At 39.8% G+C, this 11,474-nt stretch overlaps 1 protein-coding gene across 1 annotated transcript; it reads left to right on the top strand.

The window, feature by feature from the left end:
* The first annotated feature begins 607 nt into the window (after nt 1-607).
* On the top strand, nt 608-10,593 carry LOC149390851 (uncharacterized). The gene is made up of 2 exons (XM_089619869.1): nt 608-1,253; nt 10,343-10,593. The coding sequence occupies exons 1-2, from the start codon at nt 608-610 to the stop codon at nt 10,591-10,593; spliced, it is 897 nt and encodes a 298-aa protein (XP_089475995.1).
* The last annotated feature ends 881 nt before the right edge of the window (nt 10,594-11,474 follow it).

The raw sequence follows: 11,474 nt of genomic DNA, 5'->3' as shown, positions 1-11,474 counted from the left end.
GACGAAGTGACGAAGTCATTTCTGCTCGACTGGGCGAGGTCGACCTCCAGGTGAGCTCGAATCCCAAGCGAGCTCGACCTCCAGGCGAGCTCGACCTCCAGGCGAAACGGCACGATCCGCGGGCTTCTCGCGACGATTCTCGCCAACGGTCGCGCCTCCTCATTTAGTAGTTATTTTGGTTACCGTTCGAACTAACGGTCACATCGCTTCGAAACGAACAATCGTTTGGCCAACGGTCGTATCGTTTGCGACTATAATCGTAGTTCGACCGAAACAGTGCATCTGTTCGTCGAACCTTTTCACGAACAGGTACGATTGCTTATATAATCCGACTTCGGATTCAGTAATCAACACAGGTTTTCGAACCAACTTTCTCTCTTCCCGAAACACTTATCCAGAAACACAGTTCTTGCTTATTTTTGGATTTTCACTCTGTCTTGGTGCAGTCCGAACTAGGCTTGTCGTATCCTGCGGTATTCTTGTACAGAAACCTTAAGACATTTTGGGGTACTCGAAATACTATAAGGAAAGCGTTCATATGCGTGATTCAAGCCTCGAAGTCTTCAATTTCGAAGAATTATCTAACAATCTTATAGTATCTTGTGCTATGGCTACCGAGGCGTCTGTTTCAAGTCTGAAAGTGATGAGCCAGGACTTTGTCAAGTTAGATCGCTTCGACGGCACTAACTTTACTCGCTGGCAAGACAAGATGCGTTTCTTCCTCACCGCCCTGAAGATCTTCTACGTGATCGACCCGACGTTGGTACCCATCCCAGAGCCGACGGACGAAGATGATGACGAACTCAAGGCGGACCGGAAGAAGCGTCAAGAGGATGAGCTGCTGTGCCGGGGTCACATTATGAACACATTGTCAGACCGACTCTACGATCTCTACACCGACAATCCATCGGCGGTCGAGATATGGAAGGCTCTCGAGTACAAGTTCAAGGCCGAAGAAGAAGGTACCAAAAAGTTTCTTGTCTCGAGTTACTTTGATTTCAAGATGTTTGATGACAAGCCTATACTTGCTCAAGTTCATGAATTGCAATTTATCGTCAACAAATTGAGGACTGTGAAGATAGATATTCCGGAGTCTTTCCAAGTTGGTGCAATTATTGCGAAGTTGCCCAATTCATGGAAAGGCTATCGGAAGAAACTTCTTCACAACACCGAGGACTTCTCTCTGGAGCAAATCCAGAAACATCTTCGAATCGAGGAGGAATCGAAGATGAGAGAGAAGACGACGGATGCCGGTACTTCCAAGGCCAATGCGGTGAGCGCTAAAGGCAAGAGGAAGTGGAATGACAAGGAAGGAATTTCGGGTTCCAAAAAGGACTCGAAGAAATTCAAGCATTCCGGTCGAGCTGGGTCCGGCAACAAGCCCGTGTCCAAGGGGTCCAAAGGGGGCTGCTATGTGTGTGGCAAACCCGGTCACTATGCTCGAGATTGTCGACACCGCAAGACGGATGTGAAAGAGGTCGACGCCACTATGACCGATACTAACATAGTCGCTACGTTGAGCGAACTCATGGCGGTTCAAGGGTGGTGGTACGACACTTGTGCTACCGTTCACGTCGCCTATGATAGAGCTGCCTTCAAAACCTATTCTGAAGTCAACGATGGACAAGCGGTTCAGATGGGAAACGAGCATCGCTCTCAAGTTGTCGGCATCGGGAACGTGGATCTCAACTTCACCTCCGGGAAGACGGTCACTTTGACAAATGTTCTCCATGTTCCGGATATGTGTAGGAACCTAGTTAGTGGCGATCTCCTAGGCAAACCGGGGATCAAATCTGTGTATGAGTCGGGCAAACTTATCTTGACCCGTAATGGTGTATTTGTTGGCAAAGGCTATTCCAGTGAAGGGATGGTCAAACTTTGTATTATTGACAATGTTATTAATGAAATTTCTCCTTCTGCTTATATGGTTGATTCCGTTTCTTTATGGCATAGTAGATTAGCACATATTGGTTTTAGCACTATGAAAAGATTAATTAAATGTGGTTTAATTTCGTGCAAATCCGATAAATTAGATAAATGTGAAATATGTGTGAAATCTAAAATGATAAAGAAACCATTTTATAGTGTAGAGAGAAATTCTGAGTTGTTAGATCTTATACACTCTGATATATGTGAATTTAATGGCATGTTAACCCGTGGGGGAAATAGGTACTTTATTACCTTTATTGATGATTGCTCTAGATTTACATATGTGTATTTATTGAAACATAAAGATGATGCTTTCAATGCTTTTAAGGTGTATAAGGCTGAAGTAGAAAATCAATTAGGAGTTAATATTAAAGTCCTTAGAAGTGATAGGGGCGGTGAATATTTTCCTAGTGATCTTAATGCTTTTTGTGAAGAAAATGGTATTGTTCATGAATGTTCCGCACCTAGAACACCACAACAAAACGGTTTAGCCGAACGTAAAAATAGGACACTTCAAGAGATGATAAATGCCATGTTAATGCATTATGAATTACATTTTACTTTGTGGGGTGAAGCTTTACTTTCCGCATGTCATATTTTAAACCGTATTCCTTTAAAGAAAACTCAAATATCTTCGTACGAGGTATGGAAAGGGCGAAAGCCTAATATTGGGTATTTCAAAGTGTGGGGGTGTCTAGCCTACTACAAAAACATGGATCCTAAAAGGACCAAGTTGGGTCCTCGAGGGATACGAAGTGCTTTTATTGGCTATGCTACGAATAGCAAGGCATATAGACTTCTAAACTTAGAGTCTAATGTCATAGTAGAATCCCGAGATGTGGAATTCTTTGAGAATCTTAACTCGAAAGGAAAAGAATCTCAAAATTCCACTAATGAAGAACCTCGACTAGGCGAGCTCGATCTCCAGGGAGGATAGACCTCAAGGCGAGCTCAAATCCCAGGCGAGCTCGACCAGCAGGAAGGCTCGACCTCAAGGCGAACTCGAACCTCAGGCGAGCTCGACCTCCAGGCAGGTTCGACCTCCAGGCAGGTTCGACCTCCAGGCGAGCTCGCCCCAGGTGAGCTCGACCCCAGGCGAGCTCGACCCCAGGTGAGCTCGACCCCAGGCGAGCTTGACCTACAGGCAGGCTCGATGTCTCGAGAGGAAAGTTCTTCTAGGGTAGTTGTAGAACAACCCGAACTTCGGAGAAGCAAAAGAGTCCGTAAGACTAAGGAAATAGATTCTCGCCTCATTTCTTTTTACCTAGTAGAAGGAAATAGAGAGAGTTTTGCTCGAAAAATCCCTATTATTCTTCTTATTGAAGATGATCCTAAGACTTATAATGAAGCTGTGGCTTCTCGAGACTCTGCCTTTTGGAAGGATGCTATCCCAGATGAAATGGATTCTATTATGTCAAACCACACTTGGGAGATTGTCGATCTACCCAAAGGATCGAGACCTATTGGGTGTAAGTGGGTGTTCCGAAAGAAGTACCATAGTGATGGTACTCTTAACACTTACAAGGCTAGATTAGTAGCCAAAGGATTTCGACAACGGGAAGAAATTGATTACTTTGACACATATGCACCGGTAGCGAGGACAACAACAATTAGAGTGTTGTTTGCCTTGGCTTCTTTGTATAACCTCAATGTTCATCAAATGGATGTCAAGACGGCATTCTTAAATGGAGATCTCGATGAGGAGATTTACATGGAGCAGCCGGAAGGTTATGTGCTTCCGGGTAATGAACAAAAGGTTTGCAAACTTGTTAAATCCTTATATGGATTAAAACAAGCACCCAAACAATGGCATCAAAATTTTGACTCAGTCATACTTTCGAATGGTTTTGTTCCTAACGTTTGTGACAAGTGTTTGTACTCAAAGGTGCGTGGTAACCTTGTGATCTTCCTATGTCTCTATGTTGATGATATGTTGATCATTAGCAATGAGATGAAAGGAATATTAGAAACGAAGAGGTTTCTATCTTCTACTTTCAAAATGAAAGATCTTGGACAAGTTGATACTATCTTGGGTATTAAGGTTCGTAGAACCAGTGGGGGTTATGAACTTAGTCAATCACATTATGTGGAAAAAGTGCTTGATAAGTTCAAACATTTAAATTTCAAAGAAGTGAACACCCCATTTGATCCAAGTGTAAAACTTGAAAAGAATGATGGAAGGGCTGTGGCTCAATTGGAATATGCTAGTGCCGTTGGTTGTCTTATGTACTTGATGCAATGTACTCGACCAGACATAGCATTCGCCGTTAGTAAAATGAGTAGATTTACTAGCAATCCAAGCGTCGAGCATTGGAAGGCCATTGGGAGAATTTTTGGATTTCTTTTGAAAACCAAAAATCTTGGACTTCAATACGGTCAGTTTCCTGCCGTACTAGAAGGATATACTGACGCAAGTTGGATATCGAGTGTCGGAGATAACAAATCTACGACGGGATGGGTGTTTACACTTGCCGGTGGGGCAGTTTCTTGGAAATCAAAGAAACAAACATGTATCACTCATTCGACCATGGAATCAGAGTTCGTGGCTCTTGCTTCCGCAGGTCAAGAGGCTGAATGGTTGAGGGATCTTCTTTTAGAAGTTCCATTGGCTAAAGACAATATATCAACCGTGTCGATACATTGTGATAGTCAATCAACTTTAGCTAGAGCATACAGTGAAGTGTATAATGGAAAGTCTAGACATATTAGTCTTAGACATGACTATGTGAGGAAATTGATTAAAGATGGAATCATTTCGCTCACATATGTGAGATCAAGCTTCAATATTGTTGATCCGTTCACTAAACCTCTTGCAAGAGATTTGGTGAAATCGACCTCGAGAGGTATGGGTCTTAAACTCCTTGAGTAACGATCTGACAATGATGGCAACCCAACCTGAGGTTAGGAAATGACTAACAATAGGTTCAATGGGTACGAACAAGTCATTGAATTGGATATTCGTAACATTATATAATAATGTTGACTGTTACAATCGGGAGGTTGAGTTTCTTAACTCTTAATGAAGTTCAGTCTTGAGGACAAGTATCTATACGTAACAGAGATACTGTAAGAACTTCACCTATGTGAATTTTGGGATGGTGCCGTCCCAAAGTGAGAGTTGGAGTTTTCTCTCATGAAAAATTCACGAGACAGGATGAGCACATGGCCATTAACGGTGCTAAGCGTGTGATATAGGCGAAGAACACTAAAGGGTGTGTGTTGAGTAACACCGATTTTATCACAAGGAAAATAGGTTCAAAGCCTGGCTACCTAATTTCCGATAAAGTCTTGTGTTGCTTATACTAAGGATAAGTTCAAATCGAAAGATACTTATCTGTACTAACACTCTTTGTTTCTTTTATGGATTCTATTTTGATATTTCTGAACAAGTGGGGGATTGTTGGAAATTGAGTAAAATTAAATAGGTGTTTTAATTAGCTCAATTTAATTTGTTCACTAAAAGACAAAATAGTGTGTTGTTGATTGAGAAAGTGAGTTTGTGTGTGGGAAAGAGTCCCACATGGAACAAAATACCAAGGTGAATGAGAAAGTGACGATCTGGACTGGACGAAGTGACGAAGTCATTTCAGCTCGACTGAGCGAGGTCGACTGGACGAAGTGACAAAGTCATTTCTGCTCGACTGGGCGAGGTCGACCTCCAGGTGAGCTCGAATCCCAAGCGAGCTCGACCTCCAGGCGAGCTCGACCTCCAGGCGAGCTCGACCTCCAGGCGAGATCGACCTCCAGGCGAAACGGCACGATCCGCGGGCTTCTCGCGACGATTCTCGCCAACGGTCGCGCCTCATTTAGTAGTTATTTTGGTTACCGTTCGAACTAACGGTCACATCGCTTCGAAATGAACGATCGTTTGGCCAACGGTCGTGTCGTTTGCGACTATAACCGTAGTTAGACCGAAACAGTGCGTCTGTTCGTCGAACCTTTTCGCGAACAGGTACGATTGCTTATATAATCCGACTTCGGATTCAGTAATCAACACAGGTTTTCGAACCAACTTTCTCTCTTCCCGAAACACTTATCCAGAAACACAGTTCTTGCTTATTTTCGGATTTTCACTCTGTCTTGGTGCAATCCGAACTAGGCTTGTCGTATCCTGCGGTATTCTTATACATAAACCTTAAGACATTTTGGGGTACTCGAAATACTATAAGGAAAGCGTTCATATGCGTGATTCAAGCCTCAAAGTCTTCAATTTCGAAGAATTATATAACAGAGACCAGACATTTTCTTCGCCGTCAACAAACTGAGTCAGTTTCTCCAAGTTTCGACGAAGAACCATTGGTCTTCTTGCAAACGTTTGTTGCGATATCTATGCGGTACTCCTACTCAAGGACTCCGATTCACATCTCCACCATGAATCAATCGGATTGCCTTTGATGATGCTGATTGGATAAGCAACTTAGACGATCGTTAAGTCAACAACTAGGATATGTGTCTTTCTTGCTGAAAACCTTGTAACTTGGTCATCTAAGAAGTGAGCCGTAGCTTATCGCAGCTCTACTAGATCAGAGTATATAGCACTTCCATCCACTTTGGATGAGATCATATGTCTAGAATCCTTGTTTTGTGAGCTTGGTGTCATACTCAATTTTAAGCTGGTGATTATTTGGTGCAACAACATGGGGGCTGGATCTTTAGCTTCAAATGTTCCACGCTCTAACGCTTAATGAAATAGAGATAACATCTAGAGAGTTACACCACACAAATAGTTTCTCAGTCCGCCGATCGTATTGTGTGAATGAATGCGTCAAGACTATTACGGCAAAACCTTTTTTTTTTATAGTAGTTAACACCTCTGGAAGTCGAAATAGTGTTTCCTTACCCATTTACGGGGAGAAAATATATGTAGAAAGTCTTCCGCAAATCATTCTGGCGAAACAGTAAACTTGCCAGAAGTACAGTTCTGTACACAGTGTCCAAGATGCATCAACATATCCCGGAGCATGTTGCAAGAGACATCTTGTCAAACAAACTTACACTAAAAATAAGTCAATAACACAAGTAACAACTCTCTCTCTCTCTCTCTCTCTCTTTCTCTCTCTCTCTCTTAATTAGTACTAAATCATAAAAGATCTATCTCTCTCTCTCTCTCTCTCTCTCTCTCTCTCTCTCTCTCTCTCTCTCTCTCTCTCTCTCTCTCTCTCTCTCTCTCTCTCTCTCTCTCTCTCTCTCTCTCTCTCTCTCTCTCTCTCTCTCTCAATTAGTACTAAATCATAAAAGATCTTTAGTCATTTTATTTTATTTTATGAAAACAATGTATTGTTTTAATGTTTATTGAAAATAGTCGTTGCAAAATTATATTATTGCTTTAATCTATCATTATTTATCTTATTTTTGTAATGCCTAGTTTTTAGGTTTAGCATAAAGTTTGAATAAATATTGGGCCAGCAGCAGTCGATACGTGTAAAACGAAATAAAGAGTGTGAAAGGCATAAAAAGATAGAGAACAATGCTTTAATTAACATATTTTAGTTTTAAGAAATAAAATATTTTGAGACATGTCGAAAAATATTTAAGTTTGAAAAAATGAATTTAAAGTTTTTTTTGTAGATATTTTTATCTTTCTGTTAAAAAAACAGTATGAATGAATACTATTTGTGCCTAAGGCACAATTTCTTATTTTTTAAATAAAAAATTTCAAAAAACAAAAAAATACTGATTATTGAGCAGTGTTTTTGTCTTTAAAGATGATTCTTCTACTTTATATATATATATATATATATATATATATATATATATATATATATATACAAGTAGTATATCACGTGCGTTGTTCCAGAATAATTAATATATTTTAGTCTATAAAAAGAAATATATAGAGACATGTTCAAAAATATTTATGTTTTAAAAAAAATTATAGTTTTTTTAAAGGGCGTTCTAGAAATATGGCCAAAAGCAAACCTATTTTTTTTAGCCCATGTTTGTAAAACTTTAGGAATATAGCCAAACGGACTGATAAGTCAAAAAAAGAAGTCTGATTTGCATTTATCTATTAACAAATTCGTCACTCTCCTCCTTTTTTTCATACACTTTTTTTTTCATAAAAACTTCAAAAAATCATATCTATCTCATACGAACTCGAAATTAAGTGATTCCAAATCCTACGGATTTGTGACACCGAGATCTTCAAAAATAGATTCACTGTGTTTGATGAAAAATCATGTTTAATGCCATAGATGTAGAAAAATCACGTTAGTGCCTTAGACATTGAAATAACTGAAAATTTTCGGAAATCGTCTAGAAATAAATGGAAACGTAAACATGATGTATTAAACATGATTTTTCATCGAACACAATGGGTCTATTTTTTAAGATCTCGGCGCCACGAATCTGTAGGATTTGGAATCACTCAATTTCGAGTTCGTATGAGATAGATATGGATTTTTGAAGTTTTGATGAAAAAAAATGTTTGAAAAAAAAATAGGAAAGAGAAAATGACGAATTATAAAACAAGAGAGAGAAGGTGATGAATTTAGAAGAAAAAAAAAACGTTATATTTATTTAAGGACAAATATGATTTTCAACCTATTACATCTAGTGCCACCTAATATAATTTGCTATTTTTATAAAACTCTCCAAACATGGGTTAAATCTCAAACCTTGAGTTTAATCTCAAACCTTGAGTTTAAGATGCCTAGTTAATTACAAAATTCTTTTTTAAAACATTTTTATCTTCCGTGGTGGGGTCCCCAATTTCTTACCCTTTTCACTGAAAATAAAAGAGGGCTTTGCTTCTTTTTTTTTTTTCTCTGAAGAGTGCTTTGCTCGTTTACGTCGATGAAATGGTTACAACATTTTTTTTATGCTTAATATGCAGTCAAAAAGTGTTAAATTGGTCAAACGTGAAACGTGTACTTTAAATGTTCACATATGTGGCAGAAATATTTTTGACCAAAAATTTAAGAAGAAGAAAAAAAATGAGGAAAAGATAAGGACAGGAGGACTCATAGGATATATACTTTTAAAAAATTAATAATAATAAGGATGAGATATGTAACCCAACTTATATATTTTTTTTTTTTTAGCGTAACATATCGTCTCCTTTACGTCTTATCATATGTAATCTATCTATTTTTTTACGACTTTTGGTATTATTACGTACTAAACTTAAATTTGGTTAAAATGTTTACCAGATAGGGATTATTGTCTAGGTCAAGTCTAAAGTTAATTGGTTCTATTGCCTAAAAACAAAACAAAAAATCAAATAGTACGTAATATTATATATATATATATATATATATATATATATTAATATATATTTCCGATCAAAATAAATGTTTGCGATGGGGTTGTTGTACTTACCTTCAATTAATAATTTATAAGACAAATTTGTTGAGCTTTACAGCTGCCCTGTAATTACAGTGTAATTAATACGAGTTAGTCGTATATGTAGTTCAAACATTATAATCATATGATGGAGAAATTACGTAATTCTATGATCTTTAACATATATGTAGTTAAAAATAACTTAGATTCTTCTGGTAAAATATAATCATTCGTCTTTCGACTTTCTAATCATAATATTGCTTGATGGTTCGCCGTACATATATAGTGTACTATAATATATCCTTTTTTTTTAATAAATAATTGATTGCGTAATCATCTTAAACATTAGCAATTTTTTTTTAGTCAACATTTTGTTAATTTCCTGTAAATAATCATATTGCTTACGTGGCAGCTTATTAATTAAATTAGATTTACACTTTTGCCCTTATTTAATTCGGCAGATTTTATTAATTAGGCAGTTTTTTTTCAAATTTCGAATTAAATAATGAAACCGAATAGGGAAGTTTTCAAATTCGAAATTTGAAATTTCCTGTAGATTTTGAAAGTTTTCAGCCCATTTATTGTTATGTATTTGGAAGTTTTTAGCGTTGACTTTAGGTAATTAGTTTCTATTTTCGTGGCAATTCATTATGGATAAAATCTGTAAATATATTCTTCATTTATTGATATTATTTTGTCTTCCATATATTCATAATTTCCAGAATTTTCGTGCCCAAAATATTTTCAGAATTTTTTTTAGTTTATTTACACGAATATATTGTAAATATACTTTGTATTTACAGTGTATATACTGTAAATATGCTTTGTATTTACAATGAATATACTGTAAATATGCTTCATATTTACACGAATATACTATAAATATGTTTTCTATTTACACGAACATACTATTAATGTGAGCAACCACCAAAAAAAAAAAAACTGTTCTTCGCGGAGTCCATGATTCCGATCGGGACCTTTGGACACAGATCGCGGAGAGGAGGACGAAGTGAGAGGCGCCGGAGTTTTTCCCGGTGACAAGGCTGTTCTTCGTGGCAGATCGCGGAGAGGAGGACGAAGTGAGAGGCGCCGGAGTTTTTCCCGGCGACGAGGCTGTTCTTCGTGGCAGATCTGCCTCTCAGCGTGTATGACGGGCGGGGCGATCGATCGAGATCAATCCCAGGTGGTGGGAATTCAAGGAGATCCGAGAATTTCCTAGTCCTCCAATCATCAAAGTACGCGCAACTCTCTCCGCCGCCGGAGATTTGTTCTTCTCCGTCGTCTTCGTCATCGTCATCGGCGGCGAGGAGGCGGAGAGAGCAGGAGGAAGGTGTTGGTGGAGAGGGTGGGTTGTGGAGAGAGGGAAGAGCAACAAATTAATGAATTTTAATTTGCTTCCAGAAATAACGCGACAGTTATGATGACCATAAATTAATGAATTAATGACCGAATATTGCAGCTGATTTTCTAAATACCCGTGATCACAAAATGGGCGGGAATAACAAACACTATGACAAATATAGTCATCCGGTGTGACGGTTGTCGCACCAAATACCTCAAAAGTCGCACCTAATAGTTAATTAGGTGCGACTTTAGGTGCGACAAAGTCACACCTAATATGTATACCTTTAGGTGCACCTAAGTCGCAGCGGATCATTTTTAATTAAAAAAATAGAGAGAGAGAGAGAGAGAGAGAGAGTGAGATGTAGGCGGCGGCGGGGCGGGGGAGGCTGGTCACGGCCGGCGGGGCGCGGGGCGGTGGGCTGGCTGAGAGAGAGAGAGTTAGATTGAGAGACGGAGAGAGAGAGAGAGAGAGAGAGAGAGAGAGAGAAAGGGACGTACCGGAGCGGGCGGCGGGCTGGTCCAGGCGGCGGGGCGGGGGAGGCTAGTCACGGCCGGCGGGACGTGGGGTGGGGGGCTGGCTGAGAGAGAGAGAGAGCGCGGGACGGGGGAGGCTGGTCACAGCCGGCGGGGCGCGGGGCGGGGGGCTGGCTGAGAGAGAGAGAGAGAGTGAGATTGAGAGACGGTGAGACGGAGAGAGAGAGAGAGAGAGAGGGGGGGGGACGTACCGGAACGGACGGCGGGCTGGTCCAGGCGGCGGGGCGGGGGGCTGGCTGAGAGAGAGAGAGAGAGAGAGAGCGCGGGGCGGGGCTGGCTGAGAGAGATAGAGCGAATGAGTGAAAGAGAAGAAGAGGCTCGGGGTTAAAACCCCTAAAACTATTAGGTGCGACATTGTCGCACCTAATAATCATATTAGTCGC

The sequence above is a fragment of the Urtica dioica genome, chromosome 7, assembly GCF_054948205.1.
Source record: "Urtica dioica subsp. dioica isolate 48M chromosome 7, U.dioica_male_clone48M_v1_H2, whole genome shotgun sequence".
In the NCBI taxonomy this organism is placed as follows: domain Eukaryota; kingdom Viridiplantae; phylum Streptophyta; class Magnoliopsida; order Rosales; family Urticaceae; genus Urtica; species Urtica dioica.
The sequence above is the reverse complement of the archived record's forward strand: the minus strand, read 5'-3'. Positions and strand labels throughout refer to the sequence as shown.